The 20,393-nt window shown below is 38.3% G+C and overlaps 1 protein-coding gene across 1 annotated transcript in view; it reads left to right on the top strand.

Moving 5' to 3' along the window:
- Positions 1–20,213, top strand: part of LOC109468600 (tropomodulin-1-like) — a 28,629-nt gene extending 8,416 nt beyond the window's left edge. The window contains exons 2-12 of the mRNA XM_019766911.1: positions 9,967–10,113; positions 10,578–10,734; positions 11,959–12,009; positions 12,164–12,232; positions 12,636–12,725; positions 13,122–13,252; positions 13,534–13,641; positions 14,402–14,485; positions 14,724–14,783; positions 15,825–15,969; positions 18,658–20,213. Of these exons, the coding sequence (XP_019622470.1) occupies positions 9,985–10,113; positions 10,578–10,734; positions 11,959–12,009; positions 12,164–12,232; positions 12,636–12,725; positions 13,122–13,252; positions 13,534–13,641; positions 14,402–14,485; positions 14,724–14,783; positions 15,825–15,969; positions 18,658–18,719 (1,086 nt within the window). The 5' untranslated portion in view covers positions 9,967–9,984 and the 3' untranslated portion in view covers positions 18,720–20,213. The remainder of the gene's footprint in view (positions 1–9,966; positions 10,114–10,577; positions 10,735–11,958; positions 12,010–12,163; positions 12,233–12,635; positions 12,726–13,121; positions 13,253–13,533; positions 13,642–14,401; positions 14,486–14,723; positions 14,784–15,824; positions 15,970–18,657) is intronic.
- Positions 20,214–20,393: the final 180 nt, after the last annotated feature.

Raw genomic sequence — 20,393 nt, 5'->3', positions numbered from 1 at the left:
ACAAGGTCATTTCCATGTACCTTATCAAGACATTATATAGCTACCTATATAATGTCCTTGACCTTATATAGTCATTTTGTTTCCAGTTCATATGACGGTATACTAGTAGTTCACTCATCGTGTTTATATTTACAAGCTACGTCATTTACATGTACCTTATCAAGGACATTATATAGCTACCTATATAATGTCCTTGACCTTATATAGTCATTTTGTTTCCAGTTCATATGATGGTATACTAGTAGTTCACTCATCATGTTTATATTTACAAGCTAAAAACACAAGGTCATTTCCATGTACCTTATCAAGGACATTATATAGCTACCTATATAATGTCCTTGACCTTACAGTTATTTTGTTTCCAATTCATATGACGGTATACTAGCAGTTCAATCATCGTGTTTATATTTACTAGCTAAAAACACAAGGTCATTTCCATGTACCTTATCAAGGACGTTATATAGCTACCTATGTAATGTCCTTGACCTTATATAGTCATTTTGTTTCCAGTTCATATGACGGTATACCAGTAGTTACCCTCATCATATTTATATTTACAAGCTAAAAGCACAAGGTCATTTTCATGTACCTTATCAAGAACATTATATAGCTACCTATATAATGTCGTTGACCTTATGCAACGTGAGTCATTTTGTTTCCAGTTCATATGAGGTATGGTTACCCTCATGTTTACTTTACAAGCTAAAACACAAGGTCATTCCCATGTACCTTATATACTAGTAGTCATTTTGTTTCCAGTTCATATGAGGTATGGTTACCCTCATGTTTACTTTACAAGCTAAAACACAAGGTCATTCCCATGTACCTTATATACTAGTAGTCATTTTGTTTCCACTTCATATGAGGTATGGTTACCCTCATGTTTACTTTACAAGCTAAAACACAAGGTCATTTCCATGTACCTTATATACTAGTAGTCATTTTGTTTCCAGTTCATATGAGGTATGGTTACCCTCATGTTTACTTTACAAGCTAAAACATAAGGTCATTTCCATGTACCTTATATACTAGTACATTGTAGTCATTTTGTTTCCAGTTCATATGAGGTATGGACCCTCATGTTTACTTTACAAGCTAAAAGATAAGGTCATTTCCATGTACATGTACCTTATATACTAGTAGTCATTTTGTTTCCAGTTCATATGACGGTATACTAGTAGTTACCCTCATCATGTTTATATTTACAAGCTAACGACAAAAGACAAGAATAAAGAAAATTGTTGTACAACCCAAATGTGTGAGTCTCTGTATCACTGCGATGTACATTTTCAATTGCTTATAATACCTAGAAATTTAGCGTCAGCAACTCACAAACCAAGGAAAACACACATTACTCCTTTGTGTATATATCATACTAGTCAGCCAAAATCACAGTTGCTTGCAGTAACGCCCTTTCTCCCTAGGGAACATTATATTAATCTTTACAGTGTCCAGCACAAATTGCTCTTCTCAAAAAACAGAAGAGTCGTACACAAAACAAACTTTCCTACAGACTACACGGGCGAACGACAGCTTTTTCAAAAGCACTTGTTTTTATACATGTACAGTACACCCAAATGATCTATTTTTGGGAAGGACAAACCAGTACATGGTTTGGGCATGTTGTTATTTTGTTGATTTCCGGAGTTCTGAAGTTTGTTGGTAATACAATACTGTTAGCGCTACAGTCACAATTTAAATTGGAAACATTAGCAGAACTGATCCTAATACAAAACAGCAGGCAGGTCTGATCTGGTTCAGTCAGGCTGGACCAAAATAGCAGCCTGTCATCCAGCCAATGTAATGAAACAGGCTCTATTTTTACTTCAGTAGAGTTGTGGGATAAAACATACACATGCTTTGGTAGGCAAGTAGTTCTTTTAAATCCAGGGTGAAATTTTAAGGTTGCATCAGAAAGATCTAGAAAAGTGAAATTTTAAGGTTGTATCAGAAAAATCTAGAAAAGTAATTTATCTGCTGCAGTATGCATGTGTGTGTGTGTGTGTGTGTGTGTGTGAGTGTGTGTGTGTTTTGTGTGTGTGTGAGTGTGTGTGTGTGTGTGTGTGTGTGTGTGTGTGTGTGTGTGTGTGCTTGTACATGTGTGTTTGTGTATGTGTCTGTGTCAGTAAAACAAATTCAATATTAGATTATGGGGTACATGTATGTGTGTAGTGTGTGTAGGTGTCTGTGTGTGTGTATTTGAGTGAAATTTTGACATTGTTATTACAAAATGTATGTTCATGTGCCTGTAGTGTAAAGTAATTGTAATACTTTGTGTGCATCACAAATTTGTTTCTTGCTTTAAACCTTGAATGCCATTTTGATTGGCCTCCAAGTCCTATGCTGTTCCCTGACCCTGGGTCCTTAGGTCCAAATGTAGAGGACTGTTGTACAGTTTAGCATGGGGTATGTAAACTGTGTGTTTTGGCCGACAGGTTGTTTCAAGTGCCAGGAAGATTTCATGCCATGACCGACCTTTGACTCAGAATTGAATGTTCGGATGGCAACAAGTTTCAGCTTTAGAATCTGTTGTATTCCAAGTTACCTACATTTCTGTTATTAGTTGTTAGTAGATCTTACAAGGCAAGTTTTGTAATAGCAATGGCATCTAATTTTATGAGTAGAAGAATTTATTTGGTGCAGGTAAATTTCAAAGTGCAGGTATACAAAAAAAAAAGGATTTCAAGTCCTGGATTGTATTTCTAAATTTCCTCTGTCAATTCTCTTGTACATGCATGTATCCGCCATGTTAATTATGATAATTATTAATATATGATATGAATGCCATTTGGACTAGCTAGTTCTAGCTAGTAGAAGAAACCAGTAAAAACCAGAAGAAAAGTAAAGATACAGTAGCCATTGCCCAATTGTTACTTTGTGGGAATATATTTAGTCAGTAGACATTTTGCTGCTATGGTTTCATTTTAACAGTGACCCCCTGCCCCTCCCACGCCCATATTTGTACATTGTACTGAACTTTGACCTGCCACTGGTTTAAAATAGCCCCTTGCTGCCATATTGGCTCAGTGAGTGATAACTCAGAAATACCAACAGTACAGAGCGCTTTAGCGGAAAAGGTATCGTTTCTTTCTTCCAATTCTAAAAAGCTACATATATCCTGGTAAAATGTCATGTCGTACGCTACATGTACTAACTTTTATGTATATGAAAGGATCTACGTAATGTATTTTAATATTTTGGAATTATGAATTTTAGTGTCATGATTTATGACTATGTGCCTGAAATATGGACAGTGTTGTTATTTGATATGTCATAACCTTACGAGGTAATTCGGTTTGACGCACGCACATGTACATGTTCATCATATGATACGTATGTCTGTATTTAAACCATATGGCGTAAGACTGGTAACAATGTTTTAGAATTATATTAGATCAAGAAACTCTCCAGAAATCCCAGGTAAAATATAATGGATCATCAATCAAATTTGATTTTGGGGGCAAGTTTTGGAGACTTAAATGAGTTATTGTTGCATAATTTTGTGTTGTTGAACTTGAATACTTAACAATATATTTTACGGCAATGTGATGTCTATGTCAGCAATTCTTTTTTCCGTCTTTTGCTTGATTCCAACATAACTTGAATATCAAGAATATTTTGTTTCTCAGTGGATTGCTTACTTAGTAGTTTAGTACATGTATAATCACTGTTGTTGATCAATTTATCATGGTAAAATTTGGCTAAATTCCAGGTATTAAATTTCCTGATAGTGTATTTTCTTTAGTTCCATTTTAGAATAGATTTGGATCACAAAATATGCATTTTGGTGCCCTAAATGTTTGCATATGCCACCACTACCAGTAATGTCATAAATGCTTACATGTACATATTCAGTTTTAAAAAAGTGCGGGATAAAGCCTAACAATTGTTCGTTTTTGTTCCAAACCAAAGTCGAGGGTTTTGTCCTTGTAATTGTTTAGTTTGCTCCCTTTCTTTATACATTTTGTATTATGCAATGTTTAATGAATACACAGAATGTGTACATACATAGTAGATAATGTCAGACTTTACTCATGTGATTGAGTCAGGCACATACTGTCATGCAATGTTTACTTAGGCAAAAGCAACAAAATTTGTTGTTTTTTGATATACCTTGTAAAGAAATGATAAAAGAAAAACAACCCAAAAATAGAAGTTGTTGCTAGAATTGTAATTTGTAGTTTAGTCTATCATAATTCATCATCATTCTGCATACATGTATCTAACTTTAATGCAAACAAGTTATTTTGCTGTATTTGCCTAAACCTTAAGCTTGGCTTTTATCGACTGACAGCCAAATCCTTATAATCTTCACATATTGTGATTGCATAAGCCTTATCGTGCATTACTTATCATACCTGTATACGTACATTGAACCAAGAGACACAGAACTACCATTGTCTGTACGGAGGAATCCTGGTCGGTTGTTTACCTTACCTTTGGTCATATTTACTAACAAGAACGCTGAACTGTTGACGTTTACCCCTTATAGATTTACATAGATTATGCATCGATCCATGTGTGAAAATTGTGAAATCTTAAAAGTTCTATGTCATTTATTGTTTGAATGCAAGCTACATGATTATATTACAATGTATGATTCCGATTGTATGCCAGCCTTCCGTACGTTCTATACGTATGTCAAAGCATGCCGATTTACAATGTACATATACAAGCAGGAAAAAACTTGATGCATGTAGTTTTCGCTCCCAGTTGCATTTTTCGTACATCAGGTTTTGCCTATGTGCCTGTGTAAGTTGGATCTAATATTATGTGTGTCAAAGACTTAAAGTTAAAGTTACAAATCACATTGCTTGACAATGTTAACAAATGTCGCCAGCCGTTACAAATGTGTGCCACATGACGGCATAACCTTTGTCATTTAGACTGAAAGGAGGTCATGTACAAGTAGACAACAAAGCTTTCCCACGGATGTTAGTGTGTTTAGTAAACAAGACTCGACAGTAGTTGACACTTACAAGCCAGATATAGTAGCAGGTACAGAGTCATGGCTCAACCAAAACATAGCAAGTAGTGAAATATTCCCCAGCAACTACATAGCACACCGGAAAGACAGACAAACTGGCCAAGGAGGTGGTGTATTTCAGGCCAACAGAGATGATCTAATTGTTACCCATAGGCCAGACCTTGACACAGACTGCGAGGTTCTGTGGACACAAACTCAACTTGCAGGAAGGAAACCACTGATAATAGGTACATACTACAGACCCCCATCAGACCAGGGAAATAGTCTGGATGAACTTGACAGGTCTATAGGTAAAATGGGAGCAAAAATAAACTCTGACAATGTGATCATTCTTGGCGATTTCAACACCCCTGGCATCAAATGGGATACTACTGTAGCTGACAACAGTCAGGCCTACACAGGCCAAGCAGAGAAACTACTAAACCTAATGGATAACCACGGGTTATTTCAAACAGTCCAGGAACCAACTAGAAATGGTAATCTCTTGGACCTGGTCTTAGTTAATAACCCCAACATAATTGAGAAGACCACAGTAGTCCCGGGGATAAGTGACCACGACATGGTTCTAGTGGACGTTAACCTGGCACTGAAACAAAACAGGAAACCTAAGAGAAAAGTGTACATCCGCACAAAAGCCGACGAACCAGCCATTAAGAAAGACCTAACGGATTATGCAACTAACTTTCACAAAAGAACTCAGGATATGTCAGTTACACAGAAGTGGTCAGACTTCAAAGACAAAATGAAAGACACGATGAATAAGCACATCCCTAGTAAGATAACATCAAGCAGATACAACTTGCCTTGGTTCAACAGAAACCTAAGGAGGCACTGTCGTAAGAAGCAGCGGCTCTATAACAAGGCTAAGAAAACAGGCCAAGAGGAAGACTGGAACAAATATAAGAGAGTTAAGAAGGGAGTTCAGAAAAGCATAAGACAAGCACACTCTAAATACGTGGCAGACATACTGGGAGAAGCTATAGTTGACAAACCCAAAACATTCTGGTCGTACATAAAAGGACTGAGGAAAGACCTTGTCGGGGTAGCACCCCTAAAAGTGGGAAATACCATCATCAGTGACAGCGGGAAAAAGCAGAAGTACTCAGTTCACAGTTCAAAAGTGTTTTCACAGAGGAAGACACCACAGATATGCCATCTCTAGGTCAGCCCTGTACTCCTCCAATGGAACATATAGTAGTTTCTACTGATGGTGTCGAAAAAATGCTTCAAGGTCTCAATCCCTCTAAAGCATCCGGACCAGACCAAATACCACCGTGGTTCCTCAAGTTGACAGCTAGTGAAATCGCGCCTGTTCTAACCAATATTTTCCAACACTCGCTAAACACTGCAGAAATCCCTAAAGATTGGAGGGATGCAAATATATGCGCCATCTTTAAAAAAGGAGATAGAGCGGTCCCCAGCAACTACAGACCTGTTTCACTGACCTGCATATCCTGCAAACTACTTGAACATATCATCCATAGCCAAATCATGAAGCACCTAGAAAGTTACAGTATATTAACGGATTACCAGCATGGATTCAGAGCCAAACGATCCACAGAAACACAGCTTATACTAACAGTCCATGACATAGCTGGCGCACTAAACAGTAAACGGCAGGTAGATTTAGCAATACTTGATTTCACTAAAGCCTTTGATAAAGTCCCCCATGGCAGGCTCATCTCAAAACTGGAGTATTATGGAATCCAAGGCCCTACGCTGAATTGGTTAAAGGCTTTCCTGACCAACAGGGAGCAAACAGTAGTGGTTGAAGGGAAGGCGTCGGCTCCAGTTAAAGTAGCGTCTGGGGTCCCTCAAGGAACCGTCCTGGGGCCATTGCTCTTTCTCTTGTATATAAATGACCTACCAGATCAGCTTGACTCAAATGTGAGGTTATTTGCCGATGACTGTCTATTGTATGTAGAGCTTTCTACACAGACCGACTCACAACTTCTCCAAAAGACCTGAACACCCTGGAAGAATGGCAAAGCAAATGGCTCATGCAGTTTAATCCCGAAAAATGCTACATTATGCACATAACAAACAAACGAACACCACATGCAACTAGCTACCAGTTTTGTGGTCAGGCTTTAGCAACCACAAAAATCCATCCGTATCTGGGCGTCACGCTGACAAGCGGACTGAAGTGGGGTGCACATGTTAATAATATCACAACTAAGGCGAAACAGACATTGGGAGTGATTAAACGTAATCTGTGGGCATGTACCAACGAGAGTAAAATCACTTGCATACACGTCACTTGTAAGACCGAACCTAGAATACGCTGCGACAGTATGGGATCCATATACAAAGAAAGACAAAGACAAATTGGAAAGGGTACAGAATCAAGCTGCAAGATTCTGTATGAACAACTATGTAAGAGGTGCTAGTGTCACGGAAATGAAAAGAAACCTACAGTGGACCTCACTTGAAGACAGAAGAAAGATGTCTAGACTATGCATGATGTACAAAATGACTAATAAACTGGTGGATGTCCCAACTACTAAGTACCTAATACCAGCTCAGAAGAGAACAAGAAATAGCCACACATTCAAGTATCAGAGTTATCAACCAAGGATTGAGGTGTTCAAGAATTCATTCTTTCCTAGAACTATCGCAGAGTGGAACTCACTGTCACCAAGTACAGTAGGGGCACTGTCAATAGATAGCTTTAAACAATGTCTAGAGCTAGAAGTTCAAGGGTTAGGTGTAACAAGTCGATCGGTGTAATATAGCCAGCTGCCGCCGCGCCGCGTGCCTGCGAAGCTGGTGTGTTACGCCGAAAGGCGGTTATACCGGCTATACAGATACAGATACAGACTCCTTTATTCCGCATTGATTACAATATCCTTTCATTTCTCGCCAGTGGGTGTATGTTTCTTGTCCTTGTTGTTTTCATTTGGAGTTGTGGCTTTGGCTTACTTATGCCAGAAGTTAATTGACTGGAAGCTCAAATGTAGTATGAATTCATTGACCCGACCCTGGATTTCTTTTGCCTCGTTAAGTCAAAGTTTGAAACAAAATTTTTATCCAATACCCCTACTAAAACTGTTGTAATTATGTAAACATGTCATGACAGAAGTGTATTGTTTTGTGTGTGTTTGTGTCTAATTATTTGCAGTTTATATTTCAACGTTCAACTTAGATCTATAAAATACAAGCCGCTAGGGGGCCCAAAATTTAATCAGTTCCACGTCTCATGAAGACCTATCCACCTACCAATATCAAAACAATCCATCTTAGCCTTCTTGAGTTATCGTGGTCACACACACACACACACACACACACACACAGACACACGCCTACGAAAACATAACCTTCTTGGCGAAGGTAAATATTAAGTTGTCTTTGTCAGCTTATTTGGACCATAGCATCACTTGTATGGTCTAGTATCAGGTCTTGGTCATCAAATGTACTATTTGGATATTAAAATTTGTGTACACAAAAGATATTTTAAGTATTGTCAAAGTATATTGACAATGTGTTCTTTCACCTAGAAACAAATTGGTACTGCTGCAGTGTTAGGTTGAACTTTAACAATGTAATTATGTGGTTTTCATCCCGGAGGCATTTTGCATGGTTGGTTACACTTGACGTAAACAAATTGACGTAGTGGTCAAATTGTTTTGCACATAGCCATTTTTTGCTGTTGCTCGAGTTTGTGTCAGCTTTTTTCACTGTTAGATCATACAACTGCTTTTATTTAAGGTAAGATTTAAAACTAATGACTTGGACATTTTGTTTTCAAAACAAGAGACTCTATATTTATGTATAATTGTTTAAAAAAAGTTAAAAATTGTCTTGTTTTCTTTCTGAATCGCATTGTACAAGTCATGTAACACCTGTTTATTCAGGTTAGTGCAGGTAAAATTGGAGCTGTGCAGGTGTTTCTGATGTCTACATGTACCTAGTAAGATACATGTACACCTGTCCATGTACTGGGTTTATAGATACATGTAGGTGTATGTGACTTGTTATTTGCTGCACTGACTGTTACAACCTGTGAAGTATAAAGGAAATGGCAATGGTTTCTGAACAGTTTTTTGTATGATATCTATACTCTTCCTAAATTCTGAGTTGTGCAGATGCAGTGAGGTACTTTAAAATTTTAATGTAAATCTGTGTGTGCACTAGTATACAGGTCAAAGTATTTCCAGCCCTGCCAGCCATAGTATACATTATACATAGATTGGATGTCCTTGCAGAAAATTTGTAATTGATACATAAACCATGTATTGATATCAGCGCCCCTCTAACATGTAACCCCCACTCCCAAACATTCCTATCCTTCCACCAAGCATGTACGGTAAACAACTCTAGTCCCTGTCCACATCTCGGATGGCACAGGAGATACCTTAAACACGTTAATTAGTGCAAGGAAAGACGCCTCTGAGAAGAGACACCACCTCCCAAGTCATGGAGAGTTAGGTTTCCCTCATGTTAGACCCATGATATACATGTACAATGTTAAATCTCCTGAACAACTACCCTGGGTGCCAGCTGTGCAGTAAGGCTAGACATTTCCAATAGGATCCATTGTTGGTAACTTCTGTGAGCTTTACTGGTAACTGGTGTGAACTGATATTTTTGACAAATTGTCAGTATTTTTTACACAACAGAAATTAGTTTGTAACTTAACATTATCAATTGTTAACTATAGCTACATTGAATGTTCAGGTCTGGACACCTGTACACATGTAGATATCTGTATCTTGTATACCAGACCTGTTCCTAAATAATTTCACAGGCACATAAACAGGTACTCGAAATACTACTAAAAGTAGGTACATGTGCATCTTAGTGCACCCAAATTTGGAGCTGTGTACCCAATTTTTTGTTGTACAGATAGGGACTATGTGTAGTAATCAGGCCTGTTTTCTTTCATGTACATGTACAAAATGTATGTTAAACAGATAGAGACACAGTGAACCATGGCAGGACTGACAAAGTTTTGTTTTACCTTTTGTATGTCCATACAGATAGAGACACAGTGAACCATGGCAGGACTGATAAAGTTTGGGTTGGGGGAGGACCTGGAGAAGTACAGGGACATCGATGAAGATGCCATCCTGTCCTCCATGACAGAGGAAGAGTTGGAGGCACTGAATGCAGAACTCGACCCTGATGTAAGTACAGAACTGTACTCTTCATTTAAAAAGAAATATTACGGTTCTTACTAGCAAATATGCAGCGATTGGCACATTCGCAATATTAAAAATCTGTGTGTGTGTCTTCATCTGATGTAGAAAAGAGACAAAACAAATTTGAGAAATGACAAAATAAACTGGAACAAATCTTCCTTGCGAATGCTTCCCAATTGGGTACACCTTAAACTTTTCAAGTCTAGGGTGAACAAACATCTGTCTCTACAGTTCCTTAATGTAACCCAAAACTTGTACATTGTAGTAGTAGTAGTAGTAGTAATAGTAGTAGTAGTAGTAGTAGTAGTCCAATCTTTTTTTTCAGTGGTACATATGAGCCATGTTTTGAAATTTGAAGTGAAACTAAATCAACCCGACAGATTAAAGTTCAAACTACTCTATGTTTTTTGTTTGTATGGGTGATGTTAACTAAAACTGTACTTTTCCAGAATGACTTGTTGCCAGTTGGCTTGAGACAACATGACCAGACTAAGAAGTCACCGACGGGGCGGTTTGACCGCGAGCATCTCCTGAAGTACCTGGAGAAGTCGGCACGCGAGCACAAGGATCGCGAGGATCTGATTCCATTTACTGGAGAAAAGAAGGGTACCTTAGTAATATAATACTCAATACATACATGTGTGTAGCTATAGAATAAGAGCCTAGAAATAGTAGAATGTGAGTACTAGTACATGTAGCTACCTGAAGCACCGGTCACACATTCAGAACCTTCCCCCGAACACCAGCCGACTAAGGTTGTCCTAAGTTCAGTATGATTACATCTAGGCTATGCCTACCTTTCGATACAAGATGAATCAAATTTGAGTTAAATTTGAGTCAAATTTGACTGCCATCCACAGCCGACTTTGCACCGGACCTACTCCTAACCACATTTTGGGAAAGTTGGGCAGTGTTCGGGAGGCCATATTTGGCTATAATGTGACAGGGGCTTTATAAATTATACAATGTAATTTTGTAAGGTCTACCACAAATTCAATTCATTTAGCTTTGAAGCATGCTAAAGTAGCACTTGACTCGTAATTGTACCCATTTCTTCCATTCTAGAAACTCAATGACAAAATTAGGTTGCTACAATACCCATTTTAACCCTTATCCTTCTACTATTGCTGCATAGTAGATTTTTGTACTGGTGTTTTGAGACCTCAGTTTCCCAAAGGTTAAGCATTCAGTTGTTAGATCTCTGCACATCCCACTCACATCATTTGTACTAATGGGTATTGACTCGTGGCCTGGAATGGGAAAATTTGCTGGCAAAGCCGGTGCTTCCAACCGGAAAATGAAGTCGTTACCACTGGAGAGTGAATGTTTAATTGATTAGTAATGGTGCAGAAATGTGCTAAGTGCAATTTACTTTTGGGCCACATAAAAAATTCCTTTCTTCTTGAACATTTTAATTTAAAGATTTTGTTAACAGGAATTGTGATATGATAACAATGTTACAAAATGTCTTGCAAGGTACAAGAGACCTTGCCAACAATGATTTTTGGGTGAACCGCCTCTTCAGAGAAGATAGGGGGGCTGCTATTTCTTCTGTATTTTTGTTGGCCGGAAAAAATGTTTGTAAAGAATGAAAGGAGGCAGTAAAAGTTAGTGGAGGGTGCAGTTCTCTTAATAATGGATAGAGGGAGCTGTTACGTTGGGATTTATTCCTTGTTCAGGAAAAATGTTTGTAAAGAAGGAAGTAAAAGACAGGGAAGGAAGAGATGAACCAATCCTGGACCCTGATTTGGATGAGCATGCAGTTCTCTCAACAGTGCATAGGGGGAGCTACTACACTGGGATTTATCCCTTGTAGTTGTTCTTGTTCAGGAAAAGCGTATGTAAAGAAGGAAGTGAAAGATGAGGATGAGGGAGATGAACCAATCCTGGACCCAGAGTTGGATGGGCATGCAGTTCTCTCATCAGTGTATAGGGGGAGCTACTACACTGGGATTTATTCCTTCTTGTTGTTGTCCTTGTTCAGGAAAAGCGTATGTAAAGAAGGAAGTGAAAGATGAGGACGAGGGAGATGAACCAATCCTGGACCCAGAGTTGGAGGAGGCACTGAAGGAAGCAACGGATGGAGAATTGTGTGACTTGGCTGGTCAGTAACTTCTAATTTATATTTTCCTTCAAAGAAAAATACACTGAAATATATATTGTTGTTTTTTTTGTGCATTTCTTACTCTGTTATAATATCTACACAAATATTGTGCCGTCTGACATTTTACCTTTATTGTAAGAGGTAACTTTGTAATTTGCACTTGAACATCATTGTAATTAAACATGACAAATTACATGAAGATGGTCATGACAATGAAAATTACAGAAAAAGGAATTCTAATCAATAGAAAACAAAAGGACGTAGATTACTGACAAAACCACTACTGAGTTCTGTTTTATTTTTGTATCATTGTTGGATTTTTCTTCATTCATCCCAGCATTTTTTAGTAAGAAGACACGTGTACATGTACATGTATGTAAATCTGTGGTGTTGTTTCTTGCAGCCATTCTTGGGATGCACACGCTGATGTCCAACGACCAGTATTACGCCTCTCTCGCTTCGGGAGAAATCGCCAACAAGGAAGGCTTCCGCTGTAAGTACTGGAGTCCATTGTATAAACCACATACTTTTGTAATTCCACCAGGTACCCTTCAGCCTCCACAGTAAAGAAGTCAGTGGATTTAAAGAGATCTGAAAAAATGCAGCATCGTTAATCCTTGAGGTATGCATGATTTAGCTATCCAGGTGTTCAAAACATTCTGGAGAAGGCTGCAATGACAGTTCTTTTAATTTTAATGGTGGGTTTAGGGTACATAATGGAATAGAGCAGTGTTGCCAAATTGAAAAAAAAACTAATTTTGCAGCTATACTATAGATGATGTTCTTGATGACAATGCATCTACTGGTTGTATGCTACTATGATGATGATACTGCTGCGTAATACACAGTAAGAACAGCTGCTAATTGAATGTTCCTCGGTGCCCCCTAGCGGTTGTGAAGTGCACAGCATACCCCCAGGTGCAGTCGGAGCCGCCCAACACCACAGACCCGCACGAGAGCCTGGCCAAGCTGCAGGACAATGACTCGGATCTCACCGACCTCAACCTCAACAACATCAAGGTAAAACACTTAGTGACCCTGCCTCTGGACCAAGAGGTAAGGAGTTTGAATCCTGGCTGTTGCAGTTTCCCAACATGATTTTACGGCGCAACGACGTTGATCTTTTACTCCCCAAATGTCGTTATGAACCCATGTAGGCTCATAGCACAAGAAAATGTGTCAAACAACAATGTTTAAAATAATGAAAATCTTACATATCGCTTTAGAATAGAGTAACTGTTGTATTTTTAAACCATCACTTGTTTAATTGCTTACGTGTTTGTTTGTTTGTTTGTTGACAGAACATCGCCATCCCGACCCTGGGAGACATCTGCAGCTCCCTGGCCAACAACACCAACCTGAAGTACCTCAGTATGGCGTCCACACGCAGTAACGACAAAGTCGCTCAGGTCAGTACGCAAAAATGTCCCAACATTGCTCTGAGTCTGAAAAAAGTGTGTGCCAGAAAGTACTTTTTAAAGTTTGCTGGGTGGGGTCGTGTGGCGTAGCGGCAGAGTGCGCGACTCGGAACTGAGCGTCCCGGATTCGAGTCCTGACATGCCACCGATCTTGTGCCCTTGGGAAAGGCACTTTACACGGCTTTCCTCACTTAGCTCAGGTGTAAATGAGTAATGTCCTGTCATGTATTTGTCCCCTGTGTTGGTGGCGGCATTAATATAAGTTGAAAAACTTGAGTGTGCCGTCACCATGTCTGGTGATTACATGTTGGAATAAAAAAAAAAAAAGTTTGCTGCATTTCTGTCATCTACCAAACCAACATAATTTTGCCTGATTGAGACTTACATTCTGCCCTAATTCTGCCACCTTGAAACAGTTCATTTAGAAAAGATCTCTAATGCAACCTCCCTTAGTATGATACAATCCTATTCATCTGAACTTGAATACTTCATAAGAGATTTCCCAGAGACACTGTTTTTTTTTTGGCAGACATACATATGTAACCTGGTAGACAGATGGAGGTTATATGGCAGGCTTGAAATCCTTTTTTCTGTGCTGGTAACATTGAAAGTTGCCAGAACTAGACAAATTTTACCTGCATGCAAACCACTTTGGATTTACAAAGTATGGATCACACTAAAAACCATTGTCATTACATGTATTTCTCTTACACTTCATACATGTACTTATCATTTTGGTTGTGTACTATAGGCTCTAGCAGACGGACTGAAGGAGAACACCACTCTTGAGAGACTCAACATCGAGTCCAACTTTATCTCTGGCGACGGAATGAAGGTAAAAATCTCAGCAGCTTCTCCTCTTTTTGGTGTAATTTAGGCAGTAAAATTTCAGTCTTTGCATAGGTTTCATACATGTAGTTGTAGTATTTAGTAACTCTTACAGATGTAAAGCTTAAAAAAGCTCTGTTAAAACATAAGAATTTTATTGCAGTGTTTTGAAAAGTTGTAGACTATGATGATGAGGAAATTTGTGTTGAATTTGTATTAAGATACATGTTTTATTTTCACTCCAGCTAATTATGGAGGCAGTGGTGAACCACCCAACTCTGACAGAAATTAGAATAGCAAACCAGGTATGTATAGTTATTACTTACATGATTGTACTGTTTGAATTATATTTCTTTTGATCATTGAAAAAGGAGCAAACAAAATCATTGTCAAGTAGCTATTGTTTACATAATCTACTCCGAACAATTAGAAAATGTTTGCATAATAAGTTTACTTTAATTGTTGTATTCTGATAAACTATGGTACAATTTATGACTGTAGTGAAAAAATTAGGACTCAATGTGCTTGAGGTGTGGCTCTCCTCAAACATGGTACCTCCTATACAAGAGGATATCCCTACAATCAAAGCTACACACTCATTATTCACCTGAATGTGGCTTGGGATTTAAACCCAGAACCTTTGGGGTCTGAGTCAGCAACCCAAACCTCCATGTCACTACTGCATGAAACTCAAAGTGGCTTTTGTCAAATTTTGCTCAGCGGCATGCACTCTCTTGGAAACTCTCTGGATTTGAACCCAGAACCTTTGGGTTCTGAGTCAGCAACCCTAACCTCCCCGTCACAACTGCAAGTGACATTTGTCAAATTTTGCTTAGCGGCATGCACTCTCTTTAAAACTCATGCAAGCTTGGGATTTGAACCCAGAACCTTTGGATTCTGATTGAGCAACCCAAACCTCCATGTCACTACTGCATGAATGTGGCTTTTGTCAAATTTTGCTTAGCGGCATGCACTCTCTTTAAAACTCATGCAAGCTTGGGATTTGAACCCAGAACCTTTGGATTAAGAGTCAGCAACCCTAATCTCCATATCACCACTACATTGAAGTGATTTTTTTTCAAATTTTGCTCAGTGGTATGCACTCTCTTGGAAACTCGTGCAAACTTGGGATTTGAACCCAGAACCTTTGGATTCTGAGTCAGCAACCCAACCCTCAATGTCACAACTGCATGAAAGTGACTTTTGTCAAATTTTGCTTAGCGGCATGCACTCTCTTGCAAACTCGTGCAATGGGATTTGAACCCAGAACATTTGGATTAAGAGTCAGCAACCCTAACCTCCATATCACTACTACATTGAAGTGATTTTTGTCAAATTTTGCTCAGCGGCACTCTCTGGGAAACTCGTGTGAGATGGCGATCGCTGACATGCTGAGAAAGAACAGGGTGGTGCTGAAGTTCGGCTACAGCTTCGAGGTCCCGGGGCCGCGAGACTCCGCCGATCACTCCCTCACTCGCAACAACGACCTGGGTAAGTCTTCTAACTAATGCAGGTGGTGTCAGTCTGACACTGTACTGCACACTTCTAGCAGCTGGGTAGGTTTCTGAGAATCATAATGGCCAACAGCTTTAAGCTATGAGAATTGGAAATATCTTAATCCTATTGATTCGTATACAGTTACTGTACTGTATTAAAATGTGCAAAGTATCAAGGGACCAATTCTTGTCAGACTGAAAACTGTCTGTGACTGTGTTGTTGGATGCTGTGATGACTGGTTTCCACTAAGTGACAGAATCCTGAGTTTGTATTGGACGTTTTTTTTTGTAATATGGTAAGTATCAAAGCAAGAGGAGAGGGGGTTAGGGCTGTGTGGGATTATCCACAAAAATGACAAGGACCAATCATAGCCCTAAACTTGTGAAAAGGAGTTTTTCTTCAATTTTATTTCTCTTGATTAAAGGATCAGCTCTTAAGATTCTTCAAATGAATGGTGATACAAGTACATTGTAGTTCTCTGTAAAACCACTGGTTCACTATACATTAAGACTGTACCAGTAACATGTTCATAACATCCTTCTTTGAAGAAAGAAGAGCCAGCTATCCAGGAGGGAGGTGGTCGATAGTTATACATTAACCCCCTTTCCACTGAGGCTGGGACTGTTGAGCTACCAAAATTCTCATTTAGTAGTTCAATGAATATCATTTATTGTGCATATTTTGTAAGTTCTGTGAATTTTGTTATCAAACCATAATTATTACCATCGTCTTGGATTGTATTCAACAATAAAATCATAAAACATACAGATCAAATTTTGGTCACCCAACCAACGCTATCCAGTGGAAAAGGGGCCTTAAATGTAAACATTCAGGCAATGTTTGTATTACCTGAAATGTGTAAACAGTAATCTTATAGAATCATACATTTGTTTGTACTATATTCAGCTTTCACTCCAGGTTTAGAGGGCAAAAGTTAAGGGGTTACCTACATGTATACTTGCTTCATAAAATAAATGTCATTCACTCTTTTTCTGTTTTTCCTATCTCTTTGTCGTATGTGTTATTTCATCACTTTCTAGTGCGGCAACGGCGGGTGGGCCTTCTGGATTAGTCGCAAAGACGTTTCCAACAAACTTCAGTAAGGACGGACACCAAGAAGGCTTTCTCAGTCCATCTCTCTAACCTGTACATGTAGCTCAAGTACAAAATGTAGACTACTGATAAAACTGTAGAAACAGACTGTAGGTAGAATGCAGGATACTCCAGCATTTGCCCTTCTGTCTCTGGAAATAATATTCTTGACAAAAATTTTCTTTGCACAAGGAAAAACAAGAAAAAGCATTTTTGGTAGTGTGGACATGTACTAAAATTACAACTGTTTTATCCCCCTGGACAGAAAAGTTTAATGACTTTTTGTCAGATTGTCAACTGATTGTCAACTGTGAAAAAAAAGAAAATATTTGAAATACTCCTTCTTCTGTTAACCTTCTCCGTGTTACCAAACCTCAGAACCATTACAAATTTTGCGCCAAATGGCTTTTTTGTCAGGCTGAAGGTTAAGATAACATTTTAAATGGTTCAGTTTTCAAAATTACCCAAAACTGCATCGCTGTAAATACAGAAACTTTTGTATTTACAGTTTTTGCAGTTTTCGCACTGTATAGCAAATTCATGACACTACAAATACATCAGATATACCTTCCTGGTATGAATACAGAATTGTTTCAACTGCAAATTCAAAACATCATTTGTAAAAACCCCATTTTTGCTCCTTCTGCAAAATATAACCATGGCAGAATTGAATACATACATGTCCAGTACCTCATGTCTCCAAAGCTCCCACAGACTAAAATGGACATAGAAATTTAGAGCTAGAGAGATCCCTGGTAGACTGTCTAAGTGGCATTCTAGATTTGATAGTGAGAGTAATAGAATAGAGAGTGGGTAAGTTTGACTGTGTAATTACTAATAGATTGTGTACAAACAACTATTAAATATGTCTGTCTAAAAAGTTAGCTTTCCTGTCATCACCATCGCTTATGTTGTCTACTCTTTCAGGCAGCTTTTCTTTCTTTCTTTCTTTCTTTTTTCTTTATTCCTCTTGCTGAATAACCTGAACTTTTGTTCCTTTTTCCTAACAGGCTACAGCTTTACTACTAGTATATATGTTAAATTCTCCATACATTTACATGTATATGTGTTATTAATTGGTAACTGTCAAATCTTCACCATAATATATACATGCATACAGTACATCCCTACATTGTTTAAAACTACTGAGCTGTATTTGTAAAACCTTGCCTTTGTGTGCATAATCAACATTCCAAACGGCAGACTCAGTTGAAAACTTCAATACATTCTCTTTGATATGAATTAACTTTAACTACATTTGTAAAAGTACATGAATGGATATACATTTGTAGATACTATAAAACCCTGCATTTATACTACAATGTAAGACATCAGTGTTATTATTTCTGTTGTTATTGTGTATGTGTAACTTGTATGTGAATCCTGACTTATTCCTCCAAATGAATTACAGTGTAATCTCTATACAATTTTACAAAGTTCATATCAGAAAATTACACATAAGTGCATTGTTTTTTGAGACCTGTATTGTTGTAAAATTTTATCTATTGAATATCACAAGGTAGAATTAAAACAGGCACGACACAGATATATTATTCTGTCAGGAATTTACGCTTTTTTTCGTACTTTCAGTCCGCCGTCGTCGCTTGGGCCTTCCAACAGAGGATTTGGAGGAGGAGGAGGATCAGGAGTAAGCGGTGTCAGCTGACAGCGACCGTTCCCGTTTCACGGGCGAACGCGGCGGGGACTAGCTTGTGTGGGTGTAGCAGCGATATAAAGCTTGTGTTTGTGTCCCGCAACAAAGTGTGAAACCTACGCAAACGATGCAAGCATAAACTCATCTCTCGCACTACCGACCACCCCTGTTTCTAGCAATGGACCTGTCCTGGTGCAGTTGAAAACAACATCATCACAGGAATGTCTCATTGAGAAACAGGGGTGATCTGTATCGACGTAGACAGTTTGAAAACTTAGGAAGATTAGATAAAGAACAGATCATGATAATGCAAGTCTTGGCAAAAAGGTACAAGAAAAGCAGATTTTAGAACAATTCAGCAAGTTTTCTTGGAACAATCTTAAGAAAATCAGTGAAGATTTGAGACACATAGTTAAGACTAACTATTATGTAACGTGAATTGTAGCACTAGTTAAGAAGCAGCTATGAAAAGCAAAAGACATTAGCTATGGCAAATTTGTAAGTTAGCTATGAGATTAGGAATGAAGCACCTCATATACATGTACATGTACATGACTGTAAGCACCTTTATCCCATGTATGTCTTAACGTCAAGAAGTGGACATCTTTGTGTTTTTACAAAGGTATAACAGCCATCTTTACATTTGGTACAACTGTTACTGTTATCTGGTTTTGGTACCTTCAAGTCAGTGTCCATACTGACTTTTTCTAGAAAATAGGGTCTGGTTTTCTGAAATCTAGAAAATGCAAGAGTGTACAATGTAGGTAGTGACTGGTTGGGTATAGGGCATACTTCAACATTGTCCTTTCTTGGATGAAATCTTGGAAAAGGAAAAAAAACAGAACTTCTTTTAACTCTGTGCCAATTGGGTCTTCATCTGTGGTGTTTTTAATCTTGTGAGACAAGGGATTCATTTATCTAATCTCACAGATCAGTCTTTATATAGGTACGTGTAGTTCTGGGCAGTGCAAAATTTGATAGTGGCCTTTTTGTGTCCTGTCTTTGTGATGTAAAATAAATAGTATGTTGTCAAAATATTGTCCGCTTTTATATGTTGTACCTCTGATTATCAAAAAGTCATATCAAGTATCTCAAGTTTATGTACTAACAATTATGATGTATTGAATGTTTAAAATCAGTTTTTGTTCATAACTGGTGTCGGTGTTACGCCCCCCTCCCCCATTATGTTTTACCTCCATTTTATGTACCCATGTAAAAATTGGAATCCTAAATATCTGTACAGAACATGTTAATTGTATGTTTTCCATGTGTTACTCGCTTTGCAAACATCTGGTATGTCGGTCTTAACATTGCATGACATTGCAAAATTAACCTTCAGCCTGCTAAGGTAGCCGTTTGGCGCCAGACTTGTGTTATGGGGTTAGGCAGCAGGGAGAAGGTTAATATTGGGGTACAATTTTACACAGTTTCTGTTGCATGACTTTAAAACATGTTAGAATCTGTAGACTTTTTTCTGTGACAGCTTCAAATTTCATGTAGATGAAATGGCATGAAAACTAGATAAAGTGCGTGAAAATGCAATGGATTTTTTTCTATGCCATCATCATGATGCGTGAAACATGCAACTTGTTTATTTCCTTTATTGAGGAAGGTTGGTTTGAGCTAGGGAATTGGTTTTGAATAAATCCGCTAGGTACAATATGTGATGCTA

The sequence above is a fragment of the Branchiostoma belcheri genome, unplaced genomic scaffold, assembly GCF_001625305.1.
Source record: "Branchiostoma belcheri isolate BF01 breed outbred unplaced genomic scaffold, Haploidv18h27 scaffold2, whole genome shotgun sequence".
Taxonomy (NCBI): domain Eukaryota; kingdom Metazoa; phylum Chordata; class Leptocardii; order Amphioxiformes; family Branchiostomatidae; genus Branchiostoma; species Branchiostoma belcheri.
Note: the sequence above shows the minus strand (reverse complement) of the source record. Positions and strands in the feature narration are given on the sequence as shown.